At 41.4% G+C, this 21,710-nt stretch overlaps 1 protein-coding gene across 3 annotated transcripts in view; it reads right to left on the bottom strand.

Moving 5' to 3' along the window:
• The window catches only part of znf385b (zinc finger protein 385B), a 157,061-nt gene that overhangs the window by 48,913 nt on the left and 86,438 nt on the right, over positions 1 to 21,710 (bottom strand). For all 3 annotated transcript variants that reach the window (XM_021579542.2, XM_021579544.2, XM_021579543.2), the window contains one exon: positions 6,819 to 6,967. In XM_021579542.2, coding sequence (XP_021435217.2) covers positions 6,819 to 6,967 — 149 coding nt within the window. The remainder of the gene's footprint in view (positions 1 to 6,818; positions 6,968 to 21,710) is intronic.

The raw sequence follows: 21,710 nt of genomic DNA, 5'->3' as shown, positions 1-21,710 counted from the left end.
TGTTCCCAAGACAAGGGGCACCTGTGTAATGATCATAATGTTTAGTCAGCTCCTTGATATGCCACACCTGTCAGGTGGATGGATTATCTTGGTGAAGGAGAAATGCTCACTATCAGGGAAGTAAACAAATTTGTGCACAACATTTTAGAGAAATAAGTTTTTTATGCGTATGGAAGATTTCTGGGATCTTTTATTTCACCTCATGAAACATGGGACCAATATTTTACATGTTGCGTAGTACTCTACACCTGATCCAAGATCTGTTTTTGCTGTCTTGTTAACCCTTAATGGTCATTGTCATGTTTCAATACGGCCTCCAGTCTCATTTCACCTCGTTTACAGTATCATGTGATTTACTTTCACTTTCACATTTGGCCGGGCGTACGTTGCAAAAGTGGGCGTGTACATGTGCTGGCTTATACTAGTTCTGTCAATAGCACACATACATCACCGTTTGAAAAATTAGCTACACACACGTCTCTGCAGAGAAAGCAGCTTTGTGTCTGACTACATCCCTGATGCAGATTCTATTCCCTTGGAAGATCTGGAGAGAGAATTCAAACGTCTCTACTTCACAGGAGAAGTATTTGAACGTAAACCTTTTATTTTTTATTTAAAAAAATGGACATGCCGGGAGATGAGTTTGGATTGGTCTGCCATGTAGCATGCTTCTGTCTATAACATGAGCTGGTCAGAATGTGTTGATAGTCCTTTCTACCGCGTAGTTTTTTAAAGATATGCAGTGCATTCGGAAAGTATTTAGACCGCTTCTCTTTTTCCACATTTTGTTACGTTACAGCGTTATTCTAAAATGTATTAAATCATTTTTTCCCCTCATCAATCTACACACAATCTACACACAATATCCCATAATGACAAAGCGAAAACAAGCTAAGTATCCAAACGTTTTTAGATGACCAGGGCAAAACATTTATACAAAGGCAAATTATTAGTCATTACAACAGCAAGGGTGAGCTAGTCAACCGTTCTTGTCCATCCTCAACATCTGTGATGGTTTCTTTCATCCATAGACGTTTTCTGCATGTTGGTCTCCACCATTCCTGCAGTTGAGAAGCTCTCTTTGGTAAAATGAGGTGACTACTTTTGAAAAGGTGCGACTCTCCCAGCAAATTCCAACCATCTTCGCCGGCATTCTGGACTTGTTGGAAAGATAAAGAAAAAGTTGGCTTGGGTGTCTTGCATCCGGTTTGGCTGTACTGTGACTTTGCTACTGGATTACTGATAACGGTAGGCAACTCTATATCCACCTACAGGGGTTGGGTTATGGCCAATGACATAATGTCTTCCAGTTGTGGAAGCTCGGTCTGGGTGAGGTTGAGAATGCACAGAAAGATTAAAAAAATACACATTTTGCTCATTTTTTTTTTTGCAATTTAGTGTGTGTACTTTAGTGTATTTATACTTGGGATATCGCTTTTTAACTCCTTGAAGGAGTTGACAAGATAGCACAAACAGATCTAGGATCAGGCTACTGCATGCAGCACTTGATACAGTTCCTGCATTTAAGCATTCATGTTACAGAGCTAGTATTCTTTTTTTCACCTTTATTTAACCAGGTAAGCCAGTTGAGAACAAGTTCTCATTTACAACTGCGACCTGGCCAAGATAAAGCAAAGCAGTGCGACACAAACAACAACACAGAGTTAGACATGGAATAAACAAGCTTTTAGTCAATAACACAATAGAAAAAAAAGAAAGTCTATATACAGTGTGTGCAAATGGCGTGAGGAGGTAAGCAATAAATAGACCATAGTAGCGAGGTAATTACAATTTAGCAGAGTGATAAATGAGCAGATGATGATGTGCAAGTAGAGATACTGGTGTGCAAAAGAGCAGAAAAGTAAATAAAAACAATATGGGGATGAGGTAGGTGGGCGATTTACAGATGGACTATGTACAGCTGCAGCGACCGGTTAGCTGCTCAGATAGCTGATGTTTAAAGATAGTGAGGGAAATATAAGTCTCCAGCTTCAGCGATTTTTGCAATTCATTCCAGTCACTAGCAGCAGAGAACATGAAGGAAAGGCAGCCAAAGTAGGTGTTGGCTTTGGGGATGACCAGTGAGATATACCTGCTGGAGCGCGTGCTATGGGTGGGTGTTGTTATCGTGACCAGTGAGCTGAGATAAGGCGGAACTTTACCTAGCATAGACTTGTAGATGACCTGGAGCCAGTGGGTCTGGCGACGAATATGTAGCGAGGGCCAGCCGACTAGAGCATACAGGTCGCAGTGGTGGGTGGTATAAGGGGCTTTGGTAACAAATGGATGGCACTGCGATAGACTGCATCCAGTTTGCTGAGTAGAGTGTTGGAAGCTATTTTGTAGATGACATTGCCGAAGTCGAGGATCGGTAGGATAGTCAGTTTTACTAGGGTAAGTTTGGCGCCGTGAGTGAAGGAGGCTTTGTTTGCGAAATAGAAAGGCGATTCTAGATCTGATTTTGTATTGGAGATGTTTAATATGAGTCTGGAAGGAGAGTTTACAGTCTAGCCAGACACCTAGGTATTTGTAGTTGTCCACATATTCTTGGTCAGAACCGTCCAGGGTAGTGATGCTAGTCGGGCGGGCGGGTGCAGGCAGCGAATGGTTGAAAAGCATGCATTTAGTTTTACTAGCGTTTAAGAGCAGTTGGAGGCCATGGAAGGAGTGTTGTATGAAATTGAAGCTCGTTTGGAGGTTAGTTAACACAAAGTCCAAAGAATGGCCAGATGTATACAGAATGGTGTTGTCTGCGTAGAGGTGGATCAGGGAATCACCCGCAGCAAGAGCAACATCATTAATATATATAGAGAAAAGAGTCGGCCTGAGAATTGATCCTTGTGGTACCCCCATAGAGACTGCCAGAGGTCCGGACAACAGGCCCTCCGATTTGACACACTGAACTCTGTCTGCGAAGTAGTTGGTGAACCAGGTGAGGCAGTCACTTGAGAAACCAAGGCTATTGAGTCTGCCGATAAGAATACGGTGATTGACAGAGTCGAAAGCCTTGGCCAGGTCGATGAAGACGGCTGCACAGTACTGTCTTTTATTGATGGTGGTTATGATATCATTTAGTACCCTGAGCATGGCTGAGGTGCAGCCATGACCAGCTCGGAAACCAGATTGCACAGCGGAGAAGGTACGGTGGGATTCGAAATGGGGTCAGTGATCTGTTTTTTAACTTGCTTTGAAGACTTTAGAGAGGCAGGGCATGATGTATATTGGTCTATAACAGTTTTGGTCTAGAGTGTCACCCCCTTTGAAGAGGGGGATGACCGCGGCAGCTTTCCAATCTTTAGGGATCTCGGACGATACGTAAGAGAGGTTGAATAGACTGGTAATAGGGGTTGCAACAATGGCGGCGGATAGTTTTAGAAAGAGAGGGTCCCGATTGTCTAGCCCAGCTGATTTGTATGTTTGTGCAGCTCTTTCAGAACATCTGGTATCTGGATTTGGGTGAAGGAGAAGCTGGGGAGGCTCGGGCAAGTATCTGCGGGGGGGGGGCGTAGCTGTTGGCCGTGGTTGGTGTAGCCAAGAGGAAAGCATGGTCAGCCTTGGAGAAATGCTTATTGAAATGTTCGATTATCATGGATTTATCGGTGGTGACCGTGTTACCTAGCCTCAGTGCAGTGGGCAGCTGGGAGGAGGTGCTCTTGTTCTCCATGGACTTTACAGTGTCACAAAACTTTTTGGAGATCAAGGATAGAAATTTCTGTTTGAAAAAGCTAGCCTTTGCTTTCTTGACTGTCTACGTGTATTGGTTCCTGACTTCTCTGAACAGTTGCATATCGCGGGGACTATTCGATGCTATTGCAGTCCGCCACAGGATGTTTTTGTGCTGGTCAAGGGCAGTAAAGTCTGGAGTGAACCAAGGGCTATATCTGTTCTTAGTTCTACATTTTTGAAAGGGGCATGCTTATTTAAGATTGTGAGGAAATTACTTTTAAAGAACGACCAGGCATCCTCGACTGACGGGATGAGGTCAATATCCTTCCAGGATACCCGGGCCAGGTGTGTTTTAAGGAGCGTTTGACAGTGATGAGGGGTGGTCGTTTGGAACCTGTTAATCCCCATTTTGCTAATATCAGCCTATTTCCTAAATGACACCTTATTCCATATATAGTGCACTACTTTTGACCAGAGCCCAATGCACTATATAGGGACTAGGGTGCCATTTGGGATGCAAACTTAGAGTGAAATGCCTGGACAGGAAAAGCCTTTTGATTCTGTGATGTAGTAGCCTGGTCCCAGATCTGTATGTACTGTCTTGGCAATCCCTATGTCATTGTGTTTGTTGTGACATTGACCGTAGGAGTGGCAAGACAGCACATACCGATCTGGGACCAAGCTAGTGATGTAGTACTTTCAAGAGGGAATCTTGATTGTCGTAGTCATGTTTCTGAATGGGAGAATATAGAAAAGCTCCTCAGTGAGACTAGATAGGATTCTAATGTCACAGTCAAGCTTTGGAGCAAATTGTTGTTTTGTTGTCACTGCTGTTTTTTTCTAGTGTATTTCCATTGTTTGCACACAAATAAACAAACTGTAGAACCTCAATAGAATAAACTAAACTTATTCTAAATTCTGTTTCTGTTCTGTCACTGTGTATTGTGCATTATTCATTACACTGTGGGAAATGTTGAAAACCTGTCATCTACCCTTAGAGCTCGTGCTTGCCAAGTCAAATAACTTATTTTTACACAGAGTAGGCTACCGCCAACACAGCACTGTACTGTAAATAGCTATCTTGCTACAGTAAAGCAGTGAAGTAAAGCTAATGACAAACATTAGCGTGTGGGGCGGCAGGTAGCATAGTGGTTAGAGTGTTGGACTAGTAACCGAAAGGTTGCGAGATCGAACCCCCGACCTGACAAGGTAAAAATCTGCCATTCTGACTCTGAACAAGGCAGTTAACCCACTCTTCCCCTGTAGGCTGTCATTGTAAATAATAATTTGTTCTTAACTGACTTGCCTGGTTAAATAAAGGTCAAATACAAAACAGAAGGATGATGGATGCATCCTGCTCCCTATACAATGAGGCCCTGGTCAAAAGCAATGCACTATATAGGAAATAGGGAATAGGTTGCCATTTGGGGAAGTCCTGCCTGCTCTACGACTTCTCCATCACACTTGACAATTCCACTGTGTCCCCCTCCCAGAGGGCAAAGAACCTTGCCAAGTTATCCCACGTCACCTCCACACACTCCACTGGCTTCCAGTCGAAGCTTGCATCCACTACAATACCATGGTGCTTACCTACGGAGCAGTAAGAGGAACTGCCCTTCCCTACCTTCAGGCTATGCTCAAACCCTACACACCAACACCTCTGGTCTCTCTGACTTAATTTATTGAGGAAATGTACTTACTATGACTGTGATATGTGCCTGCCCCCCTAGCTATTTTAAGTTGAATGCACTAACTGTAAGTCACTCTAGAGCGTCTACTAAATGACTAAAATGTAAATGTAAAAACTGTAATTCTGCAATGAGTATATTCTTCAAAATATCTTTAAAAATAAATGTCCCCAGATGAACTTTTGGACAATATTTAATTTTGGTGTCATCATTACAGTCAGTGTATATAATCAACATCACTCTCACCAACATGAACTCATCAACTTAGTGCACTACCACTTAATAGTCAACGACAGCAGTAGAGACACTATGTCTGGTTTAGATGTGTCTTTGCCTCAGCCAATGGAATCACACTGGACTCAGCTGAGCTAAGCTGGAGCAGACCTGGGTTCAAATACTATTTGAAATCGTTCAAATCTTTAAAATACTATTGAGCATTTTCCCTAGCCTTGACTGGAGTGCCAGGTTGACTGGGTTTGGATGTTTCAGGTGTTTCTATTGGATCTATGCAAACAGACAACCTCAGTCAAGCACAGATAGAGTATTTGAAATTATTTAGAGTAGTGTCTTGAACCCAGGTCTGAGCTAGAGACTAGCGCTGTGAGTCAGAGTGTTCCTGACAGGTTTCCGTGACTACAGGCAAGGCTCTCACTAACTGTTCCAAAGAGTGTTGTCACATCGGACCATGGCAGGCCTGGGAATCACAGTCACACAGACATGAGCAGTCCTCCTGTTGCTGCCTACCTCAGTCCCTTTTAACAGGACACTGTTCTGACTGACTTTGCAGGTTGGAGGAGACATAGAAATAAAATGTAAATAGAACGGTCCACCCATCACAAAACGTTGGATGGAAATGTCTGTTTTAGTCCTTCTATGGTTGGAGCATACAGCCCAGCCAACACAGAGTTAAACACTCATAGAAACTCTTTGACTAACTCTCTCAGTGGATTTTTCAGGTCATGACATTTTTACACCTGCCACATCAACTATCAGCATGAGATGTGTTTTTGGCAAGATAAAAGCAAGAATAGATTTTGTTTCCACCTCTCAGTTTTGGAGGGTTGGAATCGATGCCTTGATGGTGGGACTGCAGTGTTCTCTCTCTCTCTCTTTCCCTGTGCATTTGCCATTAAGATTCTTTGTGAAGGGAAAAGGAAGAATTTCCTAAGCCATTTAGAATTCATGAATCAATAATGGTGACAATAAACTACAAATACATGAGATGAAAGGACTAGCGCCCAGTCCAGTGGCTGTACCTGTGGACTAGCGCCCAGTCCAGTGGCTGTACCTGTGGACTAGCGCCCAGTCCAGTGGCTGTACCTGTGGACTAGCGCCCAGTCCAGTGGCTGTACCTGTTCATCAATCTGCCTCACACTACAAAAAAAGGAGATAGGTTACTGCCCTATGGGGTGTTCTGGCTCGGGAAAGCATTACTAACAAGAGATGAAAGCAGCAATTTCTTACCGTGTTAAAATTAGGGAAGAGTCCCACACTAGAGGAGGAGGTGTCCACTTGGTGGAAGGGCATAAAGGGTTTCATATCCAAAGCGGACTGCATCATCAGAGACTGATTCCGCACCAGCGCAGGCAGTGTGTTGCTATGGCATGAACTTCCTTTGGAGACGGAGAGATAGTTAGATAGAGAGAGGGGAGGGGGGGAGAGAAGGATGGAGAGAGAGAGGAGTGAGAAAAAGGGACAGAACAATGGAAAGAGAGAGGGAGAGGGAAAGAGAAAGAAAGAGTAAGGAAAAGAGAAAAACAGAGAAAGAGAAATATTAACACATTTTCAGATGAGGGCAGTATGATCTAGTGGTGGCAGGTTAGTGCGTGGTTAGAGCGTTCGGCCAGTAACCAAAAGGATGCTGGATAGAATCCGTGAGCTGACAGGAAGTTAACCCACTGTTCCCCGGTAGGCCGTCATTGTAAATAAGAATTTGTTCTTAACTGACTTGCCTAGTTAAATAAAGGTTAAATAAAAAATATAAAAAATATATTCATAGCACTAGGACCATACATAACACACACGAGGAGCTAACAGGCAGAGAAAATACACTGTACACTGTGGCTGTTGTGAGCGCTGTGGCAGAGAATAGTGGAAAGTAACTCATCATGTCTTAAATTAAGCAGAAAAACGTCTCTATGCGCTCATAGGCTGGGGTAAGATGTGGAGTGTGTGTGTGCTGGGGTGTGAGTCAGCCTGGAAGGTGGGCTGGCTGGAGGAAGGATGCAGTACATTATGTTGGGGCAGAGGGAATGGAGCTAGGAGAATACTTCTATGGCTGGGACTGGGTCTTGAGCCCAGAAACAGATCATACCTGATGCAAGGCAGTTCATTGGTATCGTAGTCATATCTGTGTACATCTACTTTGTATATTTCAAAGGAAAATATTGCCAGTTCACTTCAGGATTTCATACTCTGTATATAAAATATAAAAGCTTAATGCACACAGAAGCCTATGGATCCAGACCAAAATAAAGAATGACATTAACCAGCTATGCACTACTGTAGATAATCGACACAGAATTCAAAGCTCTTTTCTCTTCAACTTCCCTCCATATTATGCATGTTTTATGCGTGTGTGTGCATGTGCGTGCATGTGTGTGTGCATGTGCGTGCGTGTGTGTGTGTGTGTGTGTGTGTGTGCGTCTGCATACAAGAGTTAGTCTCAGTAGAGATTTAATGGCATGTGAAATGATGAGTGAGTCTATCTCAGAAATCCATAAGTGACAGCTTGTGTGTGTAAGTGCTGACACACTAACTTCAAATAGGTGCTCATATTCTTGTCAGAGATTCAACATGAACAACATTTCTCAAAAAAAAAGAAACATCAAGCTATTGCTTCAAATTTCCCTTCATACTAAATCATACTGTGTTCGATGCCAAGAGAACGTAAAATATCAACGCGCGCTGACACAGCAGGGATACTCTTCCAGCTAATTTCATAGAAATATATCATCCATCAAGAGACATTGTGATTTAATAAAGCTATGCAGGGGATCACTGGGATGAAACCAACGTTTAACATGGAGATGAAGCTCTACTGAGGGTTTTGTCTTTATATAATATATAGAGATGTAATGTAATGCTGCAAACTATACTGTCTCATGATCGTGTTGTCATGGGAGACACATGGTTAGAACCTCTAATCTTACATGTTTAGATTTTTCCATTGCTGATAGGAATTCAATTGTTTGGAATTGAGTTGTTCATAATTTGATTTGTGTGTCTGGTCATTTCCATGTAAAAGGACCCATGTTCACCAACATGTGAAGTAAATAGGAGCATGTCAAATTGAGGGTCAAATGAAAGATTAGAGTCCATGTTTTTTTTATTTATTATGGCATATATATACATTTTTCAACCAATTTCCATCCCAAAAATTTGGAATGAGAAAAAGGCGTTGATTCCTGGTCAAACAGATGGAAAAGGGGTCTTAAAAAACATATAGCCGAAAAAGTCTTAAAAGGAAATTAGAAATACATCAAAACACGATCACGTTGAAGTAATGAACCCTGCAGACTATTATCAACATAATATTATATTTAGTTCTGGATAAATCTTTCTGTCTTCTGTAAGTTAAAGAAATATTGCCTTATGCCTTGAAATTCCATTACCAAAAACCCACATATCCATAAGATATTTTCATATTTCTGTCCCTCATGAGGAGGGATGATAATGAAAGTTCATAGAAGTAATAAGTAAAAGTAGACCTATGACCTATTCATTAGTTATAGTGTTTTTACTCATTTCAATTTTGAATTATTATAATTCGAAATTCTGATACCAAATCGTTAATTTCTGCAATTGAATTGGCACCAATGAGAAATCATAGTAGTTACAAACCATAATGTACTGTATTGTACTCAATCAATCAATATAATGTATTTATAAAGCCCTTTTTACATCAGCAGATGTCACAAAGTGTTTATTCAGAAACCCAGCCTAAAACCCAAAAGAGCAAGCAATGCTGTACTTTACTGAACATAACACTACTGTACTCTACTGTATTGTACACTACTGTACTGAACTCTACTGTACTGTACTGTACACTACTGTACTAAACTCTACCGTACTGTACTGAACATAACTCTACTGTACTCTACTGTACTGTACACTACTGTACTGAACATAACTCTACTGTAATGTACTGTACTGTACTGAACATAACTCTACTGTACTCTACTGTACACTACTGTACCAAAATCTACTGTACTGTACTGAACATAACTTTACTGTACTGTACACTACTGTACTAAACTCTACTGTACTGTACTGAACAGAACTCTACTGTACTGTACACTACTGTACTAAACTCTACTGTACTGTACTGAACAGAACTCTACTGTACTGTACACTACTGTACTAAACTCTACTGTACTGTACTGAACATAACTCTACTGTACTGTACACTACTGTACTAAACTCTACTGTACTGTACTGAACAGAACTCTACTGTACTGTACACTACTGTACTAAACTCTACTGTACTGTACTGAACATAACTCTACTGTACTCTACTGTAATGTACTGTACTGTACTGAACATAACTCTACTGTACTCTACTGTACACTACTGTACTAAACTCTACTGTACTGTACTGAACAGAACTCTACTGTACACTACTGTACTAAACTCTACTGTACTGTACTGAACAGAACTCTACTGTACTGTACACTACTGTACTAAACTCTACTGTACTGTACTGAACATAACTCTACTGTACTGTACACTACTGTACTAAACTCTACTGTACTGTACTGAACAGAACTCTACTGTACTGTACACTACTGTACTAAACTCTACTGTACTGTACTGAACAGAACTCTACTGTACTGTACACTACTGTACTAAACTCTACTGTAGTGTACTGCACTCTATTTGTGAAACATAGACCTCTATGATTTGTTCAGATTTGGTCCAGGTGAATCTTAATACTGAGCAGATATTTAAGAGCTTTTGGAAAACGTAGACACAACGTGGGCACAAAAAAGATTTTTACAAAAATTCTGTTACCAAACTTTGCATCTGCACAGTTCTCCCTGTAAATGTGTTTTTGTAAAATGTTCTGTGTACATTTTTAAAAGTAGTCCTTGTGCACAGTGTTGTATGTTTTATTAAAACTCTGAAATCAATACTTTTTGTTTGGCATACATTTTAAGTGAAAAATCGGAGCCTCGGTGCAATTCCATTATTGTGGAATTACCCGTCTGCTGTCCATTTATTATAACATTGGCAACTGTCCCCAACATTATGAAAGGCAAAATCCTATCATATCATCAACCCGAAGACCAAGAAACCAATAAACAACAGCATCACAATCAGTAACTTGTGCATACTGTAGCTCGTGTTATAAATCATCTGAAACTTTTTGTCCAGACTGTCTTGTCCAACTTCATGCCATGGCTTCACATTGTCAAAATGAAACGTCTTCAGTACGGCCTTCTACACTACGGCACACACCTTAAATTGCTAATGTCCACACATTCTGTAGTTTAATTCACTTGGATCTAACACCACAACACATGAAAATGACTGGGTAGAATACTATGTCTGACGTCATGAAACAATAAAGGATAAAAATCCCTTTTCCCAGGAAGAAATGACCTAAACAGGATTGACTTTCATTGGATTATTTTATTACTCATGACTCAATGTATGACACCCGAGACGCTCACCACATTATTACTGCATCAGTCAGAACTTGTACAACATAACAATAATATATTCCATTTAGCAGACGCTTTTATCCAAACCGATTACATTCATGCATGCATTCTACGTATGGGTGGTCCTGGGAATCGATTCCACTATACTGACGTTGCAAGCGACATGCTCTACCAACTGAGCTGCATATCTAAATGACTTGTTACAATGACAATGTGTATTGTTGGAAGCGAAAAGCGTTTTTTTACCTTGCTACATACTCAAACATGGTAATTCTGCTAAACCATAATAAAGACCTTGAGATGAGAAACACATGCGAGACCCAACTAGACATTTGAAACTGGCCTTCCAGTTCATAGTGATTTATTTGGAGCTAACGTTTACAAAGCCTTACCAGCAGACCAGCAGACCATAAGAACAGGAACAGGGCACTCTCTTTTCCAATAACAATTTTTGATGCATTTCTTATCAGAACAAACACAACTGTGTTGTCATGAACCTTTTATAGATCTGAACACAATGTGATAGAGCTAAAATAAACGTCTTCGAGCATAAATTTACAGGCTAGATTGTGCTCTGAAGCATGACTCTACTGCTCAGATTCATTTATTTACAGTGAGTTATTGCCAAAACCATTTTGCACGCAATCATGGTATTAGCTTTGGGTACAACAGCATAGTAACTCTTCGGAAGAGCCATCACAGCCTCTACCAGGACCAATCCACCAGTCAGCCCAGTCTTCCAGGCCCTTGGATGGGACAGGTTAGAGGTTACAGGTTAGAGGTTAGGCCCTTAAGGAGGTCATTACTGTTTGCCTGGAGGTTAGAAGCTGGGGGCTGGAGGCCAGCTTTCAGCCAAAAAACTCTGCCAAGGCCTGTTTGCCCGACCCTCATTCACAGTCTCACACTAGAACACTCATCACTACTGCTGGGTCTGTCTAGTCTGTGATCAGCAACATGACAGGGTGGTCTTCAAGGCCCGTGGAGTGGTGACAGGTCAGAGGTTAGGCTCCTTCAGGAAGTAATTACTATCCCGCTTGGTTACTGGAAACTTGATTCTGGAGGCCAGTCTACTGCCTGCCTGCCCCTCATTCACACACTACAACACTCACCAGCTGCCTCTGTCCAGGCCAGGGCTAGTAGACTAGAAATAGATGAAAGAACTGATGTGTCTGTAATGGTGTACCTGCAATGGTGTCCACATGTTTTTTGATTTCTGTGTTGGTGAGAGAGTGAAGCTGTGTGTGTAGTAATGTGTTGTGAGCATGTCGTGTCTGTGTGGGCCTTTTGATACAAATAATGAGCTTACTTCAGATGAACACATGTGGAATACTTGATTCCTGTTCTGAAGTAATGTATCTCAATAATATGTACTGTAAACACAGTATGTTTGTCCAATGTTCCTGGTTCTGTAGTTCTATTCATTAGAATGTCATTTGAGAGAGATGTACTCGAGTTGAGATAAATATTGACTTTTGCTTTAGCGCTCAAGTCCTTTCAAAATGGCTCATCAATATTCAGAGAACAGAATGATTACAGCCAAGTCCTGTTACCTGGGAAACTGTACCATCAATGGTTAGTAGATACCAGAGAGCTCAAGAGGAGAATTCTAAACATGTGTTACTCTGAAACATCAGGTGAATTTCTGGGGGAAAACCAGCTGTATTATCTCTACAGAAAAATAATGATCAGAGACTGCCACAAATAGCCAACAACCAACAACCAAAAGACTAACAGAGCAACTCGTTTTTTTTGTACACTGATGTTCATGTTCAATTGTAATGAGTATTCTTTGTTTAATTGATTGAAAGAAACGGGATTGTACTTATATTGTATCTAGTGTTTTTAGGTGTGTTTAAAAAAAATATATACTCTTGAGAAATGAATGAACTTTATGTATCTAGTCCCCCCATTTGAAGGTGTTTTAAGTATTTGGATAAATTCACTTATTGTATTACATTGTAAAAGGTTTAGTACTTGGTCCCATATTTCTAGCATGCAATGACTGTATCAAGCTTGTGACTCTACAAACTTGTTGGATACATTTGCGGTTTGTTTTGGTTGTGTTTCAGATCATGCTGTGCCCAATAGAAATGAATGGAGTCACTTTTATTGTGAATAGAAATAGAATACTTTTAATGTGAACGCTACCACGATTACAGATAAACATGAATGAATTGTGTATGAGTGAGAAAGTTACAGATGCACAAAATCATGCCTCCAAAACATGTCCTCTCACCATTACCAATAACAGGGGAGGTTAGCATTTTGGGGGGTTATAATATTTATGATGAACTTCACAAAGTGGGAAAAGGCACGCAGTGATTGATGCTCCTTTCCAATAATTATCGAGTCTTATTCTGGAGACATGATGATTGATGCTTGGCTGCCTTTTAATAAATTAAATAAATCTCTCTCTTTTGTCCATAATAATGTCATCATGTAGGCTGTCCTACCCGCAGTGGATCTGCCAGCTGTTGGCTAGAGAGCACGTGCCAAGACCAGAGTGGGCACATTCTCAATGTACAGCCTTTTTAAATGTCAATTTGATGGAAACACATCTCTGGTGGGAAAATGTACATCGTTTTTATGCGGATTTCAGAATATTCACATGAAAATCTGTCGCCAGTTGGATGGAAACCTAGCTAGTAACTGCAGAGATCCTCAATGTCTCATTTCTTCTCTCTAAGTTGTTGATGCTTTCTCAAACAGCCAGAGTCGATTCTTCAGTTTCAGAGAGAGAGAGAGAAAGAGAGAGAGAGAGAGAGAGAGAGAGAGACATGGAGTCAGTTAGAAAGAGATAGATATTTAAATAATCCTGACCCCAGTATTTCCCATGTCTGTTTCATCATCTAATCTGGGTCCTGAGAGGGAGGAAGGAGGCTAAGAGTCCTGCTGGTACAGTAAATTAAATTGAACGCCACTATTCTGCCCTGCCTTGAATAACCCCCCTTGTGTTATGTATACATCTTCTATTGAGGACCTTGGAGGTTCTGTGTTACCACACAGCTCTTCTGCCTCCACCGCTCTCTCCACTACTAGCTCTCTCTCTCAGTCTGGCACATGAACAACAAGGCAGAAACATCAATGGTTACTTATCATTGTACACCACGCTCACTGTAGTCATTCAATTAGGCTTTCAACAATGAGACCACCTGTAGGATTTGATATCAAGGAAATACAAGAAAGATCCATTTGAAATAGGGAATAAGTATAAAATGAAAAAAAAAAATCATTTTTGCTGAGAAGTTTCTAAGAATAGCATTATCATAGAAATAGGAGAAAAGAAATAGGAATCTAATCTCATCATATTTTGAGAAAGGGAATGTGCCGTTATCCTTCAGTTGTTTTCCAGGGCCAGTGAAATCATATCATATCTCTAGGTAGGGGGAATAAAATGATAGGATTACAGTGCTTGTGTATAACACTGTTAGTTTAGGAATAGAAGTTGCCCCTAGGCACTGATCAAGGATCAGATTGCCCTCCCCAAATCCTAACCTTAACCATTAGAGGGAAAAAGCCAAACTAACCTTAAATCAGTGTCTTTGGGCAACTTAATTTTACTCAGGCCATCTCACAGATAAATACAGGTAATAATACCTATCAACATGAGGCTGGGTAGTGTAAGTGTGCAACTCTAATGGCACCTATTCCATATATAGTGCACTACTTTTGATCAGAGCCCTGTGAGCGCTGGTTAAAAGCAGTGCACTATGTAGGGAATGGGGTGCCATATGGGATATAGACAGACAGGTTGATGGAGTATCGGGCCAGTCCAGGTGTCCCTTTGAGATAAAACAGAGTAATGACACCCCAGAGAGAAGGCCTGGCCACTGAACTGGAACACTGAGGGCATTCCTGCTTTGAGTATTTGTGTATTCTCATATTATTTCTCATTATTATTAGATTATTCTTTCATGGAATATACTGTATGTAGCATGTAGATTTCCTCTATTCCATTTAGAGTTACAGAATATAAACAGTTAATTCAGTGCTATTCTAGACCTGGTTCATCTTTCCATTTCCCCGGAAAACGACGGATTTCACACTTTATATATATCCACGGAGCACCTACTTCTTAATACCCAATTAAAAAGTTGAATGATGTAATTAAAATGGACTAATCTTTAGTTTAATATTTTAGCATACTGTAGTTCACCTACAGAACAGAATTACCATTGCATGAGTGAATTCGGTGTAACGGCCGTCGTTAAAAGATGACCAAGGTGCAGCGTGGGAGGCGTACATTTTCTTTTCATTTTAAATGCTCCACCAAAAACAATAAACAACTCAACGAACGTAAAGCTAGGAGTGCAAACACATGCAACAACCAAAGACAAGATCCCACAACAGAAGGTGGGAAAAAGGGCTGCCTAAGTATGATCCCCAATCAGAGACAACGATAGACAGCTGCCTCTGATTGGGAACCATACTAGGCCAACAAAGAAAGAGAAAACATAGATATACAAAAACTAGAGTACCCGCCCTAGTCACACCCTGACCTAACCAAAATATAGAGAATAAACAGGGATCTCTAAGGTCAGGGTGTGACATTCGGATGCTGGTTAAAATGGCTAAGATATGACCAGGGTTTAGGCTATAAAACAGTTCAGTTCATCCACATAAATGAAGAACTTAATGTTAGGCACATACTCAGCCTGTCTGGGTCTGTAGCAAAATACATGTCTGTGTCCCAAAATATCAGCTGTCCATTCCTGCCTCTCTACCGGCTAACAAGATATTAGACAGTCCTCTTTAGGCATCTCTGTGATTATTACAAGGCTATGAAATGATCCAACTATTTATTATTCCAGACTAGAGGACAGACAGTGTAGTTATTAAGATGTCTAGGAGGAGGATGAACATTCATTGTATACATCCCAAATGGCACCCTAATTCCAAGTGAGCTACTTTTGACTTGAGCTCTTTGGGCCATGATCAAAAGTAGTGCACTATAAAGGGCATGTGTGCCGTTTGGGAAACAGCCATTGATTCAGCCATGCACCAAACATTTCAGGAAGAAAATCTAATAACAGACCAAATTCAATTTAAATGCAGATTTGAGAAGTCCCAGTCATGGCTATATACTGTACCTCGGGGTCTGAGGTAGTTAAAACAAGTTGGATCTTTGCGCTTTTGAACTCAATTTATTTGCAAACGCAGTTTGTGTTCTCTCTGAAGAAAATCACCTGATGAGAAGGGAAAATGACATTACAGCTGAAAATAAGTTAATGTCCTTATACAGCACAGCAACACAAACAGTTGGTGATGTCCTGGGCTGATGATGAATAAATAAAGGTAGATTTTGATTAGGATATTGGAGACGAGGTTTCTTACAATGAACTCATAAGATAACGAATGATAGAGAGGGAGAGAGGACGAGGGAACGATGGAGAGAGAGATAACCAAACACACACTGGCTTAATCTGCCGTTAAAACAGGCATAGAGAATCCTACAGTCTGAGAGAAATGTGTGATTTGTTCTATAATGTCAACCACATGTAACCACAGGGACAGCTCTCCACTAAAGATAATCCAGTGCATTTGCATGTAGGTTCCATAGGGGCCACAGGAACAAGTGAGCCACTGACTGAATCACAATCGCAACTCTCTGCTACCGCACAGCAAGTGGTACCAGAGCCCCAAGTCTAGGACCAAAAGGCTCCTTAACAGTTTCTACTCTCAAGCCATAAGACTGCTGAACAATTAAACTACTCAAATGGCCACCCGGACTATTTACATTGACCTCCCGCCACACTCTATTTCTTGAACTGCATTGTTAGTTAAGGGCTTGTAAGTAAGAATTTCATTGTAACACCTGTTGTATTTGGCGCATGTCACAAATAAAATTTGATTTGATTTGATTTGACATTACAAATCAGATTTTTAAAAACACGTTTTTTTTTTACTGCTTCCAAAATGTTACTTTTAAAAGGACGTGAACAAGAATGTTTTTTAACAAGGTAAGCTAGGATATGTTATAATATACCTCTGCTGCCACATTTAGTAACAGTGGAGCACATAAATGATATAATTCACTACAGTCTACTCTAAATGGGTTATGCATACACATGTCAAACATTACTGACAGAAGATGATATTGAGAGTCTAGTGTACTTAAGCCTCTTTGTGTAGGTTTAAGGTGGTGTGTCAGTTAAAAATACTAAAGAGGTTCTGTCGTGTACTATACAGTACAGAGTAGAGTAGGCGTATGTTACATATTGTATCTGAGTTGGAATGAGGTCACACACTGCCATTTGTTCATTGGATCTAGGGATGCGTCCCAAATGGCACCCTATTCCCTATGTAGTACACTACTTTTGACCAGGGCCCATAGGGCTACATAGGGACGCAGGTTATGTCTATGAACATTACGGGGAACTGAGCACCTATTATACAACCAGTTGTGTTTTCATCACACTATCTGAGTGGGTGGCCAATCTGTCTCTGTCTCTCTCAATGTGTGTGTACAATGACTCACAAGGTGTGTGACTCAATTCTGTTGCATTTGGGTGTGGGAGAAAGAAGGATGAGGATGAGGAGGAGGAGTGAGGAGGACCAAGGAGGAGAAGGAGGAGAAGAAGGAGGTGGTGGAGTGCTCCGGGGTGTACAGTACATGTTTGCAAAACATCCTGGAATGGAATCAGAACCTATTTCCAAAATAAAAGAAAATAACTATAGGAGGGCTGCCTTCCAAGGAGTCACAGAGAGCATTTCTCTGTTATTATGGGCCTTCTGGGAGGGCAATGTCTGTGAGAACAGCAGCCAGAGCCCTTCAATAATCCATCAGGTTTTCTGTGTACCTGTGAAGTCTACTAGTGCTAAGACACCAGGGGGTGAGCAACCACTAGCAGCCGTCAGGCTACAGATCCTTGCTGGAATGTGAATGCAAGAGAACATGATGCATTGCTATGGTTTCCTGAGGAGTGTGGAGATTCCCCTGGACTATTGAAGAGAACAGCAATATGTCAGATTGCAATGTGTTGTTGTTGCAAATCACAAGAGAGACAAAGAAAGAAAAATGACACCACTCAATCTCACAACTTCCCTCCGCTCTGTGTGATAAAATCTCTAATGTGTAAATTACTGAAAAAGGAAATGGAATGTATGAAGAATCAGATAATTGTGAGTTAATAACAGAATTAATGTGATCATGTGACTGAACTGTAATTGTTTGCGGGATTCAAGATCGGGTTAGCCCACTGATCTAAAACCATCTACTAAGATCTCAAGTCAGTAGAACAGTCTCTTTGTTATCTAATACTGCCTAGTACTTTGTAATACAGTAACACTTAACATTGTGTAACACTGTATGGGACCTGGTACTGCACATTACTGTACCTCAGTTCTGAGAGTACTTTTACATGCACTGTATATCGTTTTACAATGAAACTGTATGTGAATATGGCTTGTTCATATCATATCATGTTGTTCCTTGTTGTGCAAATTATTGTTGTTTTAGCTCTATCGTTTCCATGGAGACTTAGGAACAGAAAGAGGGGGGGACCTCTGTCACACACACTCACCCCCCCCCCCAGACATCCCCCTCTCACACTACATAAAACAAATAGCTTATTCTCTAATTAACTCACATACACACAGAAACTGTAGAGCATCATCCATCCCCTCATCCCCTAAGCTCTGAAAGCTGATTCTCTAGCCTCCCCACAGCCCAGATCTTGTTTGTAAAAGAAAGACTAATGTTTACTGAAACACCGCCAGTGGCACTGGCACACATATCTAGAATCCCTGGAAGTCCCATCAAAATGCTCCAGCCGTAGGCAGTCGGCACCAAATTGTATTTTACAAGATGCTATCGCAAGCCGTTGGAGGCTAGGGCTGCATCCCAAATGTCCTGTGTCGCTCAGTTGGTAGTGCATGGTGCTTGCAATGCCAGGGTGGGTTGTGGGTTCAATTCCCATGGGGGACCAGTACGAAAAAAAGGACACTACATGGCCAAAAGTAAGTGTACACCCCTTCAAATTAGGCTATTCGTTGCTGACAGGTATAAAATCAAGCACACAGTCACAGAATCTCCATAGACAAACATTGGCAGTAGAATGGCCTTACAGTGACTTTCAACGTGGCACCGTCATAGGATGCCACCTTTCCAATACATCAGTTCATCAAATTTCTACCCTGCTAGAGCTGCCCTGGTCAACTGTAAGTGCTGTATTTGTGAAGATGAAAAGTCTAGGAGCAACAACGGCTCAGCCACGAAGTGGTAGGCCACACAAGCTCACAGAATGGGAGTGCTTTAAGTGAGTAAAAATTGTCTGTCTGAACACTACTGTGTTCCAAACTGCTTCTGGAAGCAATGTCAGCACAAGAACTGTTCATCGGGAGCTTCATGAAATGGGTTTCCATGACTGAGAAGCTGCACACAAACCTAAGATTACAATGCCAAGCGTCAGCTGGAGTGGTGTATAGTTCGCCGCCATTGGACTCTGGAGCAGTGGAAATGCGTTCTCCGGAGTGATAAATGACGCTTGACCATCTGGAAGTCTGACGGACCAATCTGGGTTTGGCAGATACCAGGAGAACACTACCTGCCTGAATGCATAGTGCCGACTGTAAAGTTTGGTGGACGAGGAATAATGGTCTGGGGCTATTTTTCATGGTTGGGGCTTGGCCCCTTAGTTCCAGTGAAGGGAAATCTTAACGCAACAGCATAAAATGACATTCCAGACAATTCTGTGCTTCCAACTTTGTGGCAACAGTTTGGGGAAGGCCCTTCCTGTTTCAGCATGACAATGCCATTGTGCACAAAACGAGGTCCATACAGAAATGGTTTGTTGACATCGGTGTGGAAGAACTTGACTAGCTTGCACAGAGCCCTGACCTCAACCCCATCGAACATCTTTGGGATGAATTGGAACGCCAACTATTAGCCAGACCTAATCGCCCAACATCAGTGCTCAACCTCACTAATGCTCTTGTGGCTGAATGGAATCAAACCGGCACTTTTACTGAAACATTGATTAATGTGCACTGTCCCTGTAAAAAATAAAATAAACTCAATGTTCCAACATCTAGTGGAAAGCCTTCCCAGAAGAGGGGAAGCTGTTATAGCAACAAAGGGGGGACCAACTCCATATTAATGGCCATGTTTTAGGAATGAGACGTTAGATTAGCAGGTTTATTTTACCTTTATTTAACTAGGCAAGTCAGTTAAGAACAAATTCTTATTTTCAATGACAGCCTAGGAACAGTGGGTTAACTGCCTTGTTCAGGGGCAGAACGACAGATTTTTACCTTGTCAGCTCGGGGATTCGATCTTGCAACCTTTCAGTTACAAGTCCAACGCTCTAACCTACCACCCCGCCCCGGTGTCCACATACTTTTGGTCATGTAGCGTATGAATAATTTATGCACTAACTACTGTAAGTCGCTCTGGATGAGAGCGTCTGCTAAATTATATATGTGTAAATAGTGCACTACTTTTGACCAGAGCACTACGCACTATATAGGAAATAGGATTTGGGACACACCCAGGCACATCGTTTTCCACAGTCTCCCAGTGCGTGGGCTTTGTGATTAAGTGGCTGTGCCTCAGCCTCCTCTAAATGTACTTACCTCTGCTATTACTTTATCAACCATAACGGACATTATCATTCAGCCCGCTGGTGAAATTCATAGTTGATGTAATAATATAGTTCACAAAGTCTGTCTAGGGGATTGTTATCTAGCTTTCAGTGATCTCTCACATATCTGGTTCATAGCAGGTACAAGTGGGTTGTCTGGCACAGTTAGTAGAGCTTGGCACTTACAATGCCAAGTGTCCTGGGATCGATTCCCGCTGGGGTCACCATGTGAAAACGGATGAACTGCGAGTCTCTTTGTATAAAAGTGTCTGCTAAATGGCATATAATAATAAAATAGCAATGTAATAATATTGCATTTATAGAGTGCATTACAGAACGCTCAATGCGCATAATACAATACTAATATATGGTGTTGTATTTAATTCTGTGTGAATTATGCTGTCATTATTTGAAAGATAATTACAATGTCATCCCAGCGGGTGGAGAGGAGCAGTTTATGGAGGCTACAGTATAATTAGAGATAAGAGATAAAGACTGGGGAGGAAGGGGACGCCAGGCAGTGACCACTGTGATTTCTGCTGAGCTTTGTGGTTCACCATCACTGCTGCAAACACTATTGTACTCGACACACACCAGACACACAGATCATGGCTAGCGGTTATGATGTTACTTGCATAGAAAACATTGTGCAACATACAGTATTTGTAATGTACCATCTATTCTACACAGATCTGCTCAATTCTGATTCATGCTACCTCCCACATTGCAAAACTTCATTACTACTGTCAAAGCTGGGGTAATGATTTCACAAAAATACACTTTCCAGAAAGTAACATTCACTGGCAGAAGTAGGCCTAGTCTGTCTCTTATCTAAATCCCTGTTGATTGTTGGCAAGCAGACCAGACACAGAGCAAGAGAGACAGAGAGAGAGAGAGAGAGAGAGAGAGAGAGAGAGAGAGAGAGAGAGAGAGAGAGAGAGAGAGAGAGACACAGAGAGAGAGATACAGAAAGAGAGACAGAGAGAGAGACAGAGAGAGAGAGACAGAGAGAGAGACAGAGAGAGAGACAGAGAGAGAGAGAGAGAGACACAGAGAGAGAGATACAGAAAGAGAGACAGAGAGAGAGACAGAGAGAGAGAGACAGAGAG

Source organism: Oncorhynchus mykiss, chromosome 22 (assembly GCF_013265735.2).
Source record: "Oncorhynchus mykiss isolate Arlee chromosome 22, USDA_OmykA_1.1, whole genome shotgun sequence".
In the NCBI taxonomy this organism is placed as follows: domain Eukaryota; kingdom Metazoa; phylum Chordata; class Actinopteri; order Salmoniformes; family Salmonidae; genus Oncorhynchus; species Oncorhynchus mykiss.
This window is presented reverse-complemented; position numbering and strand designations above follow the sequence as displayed.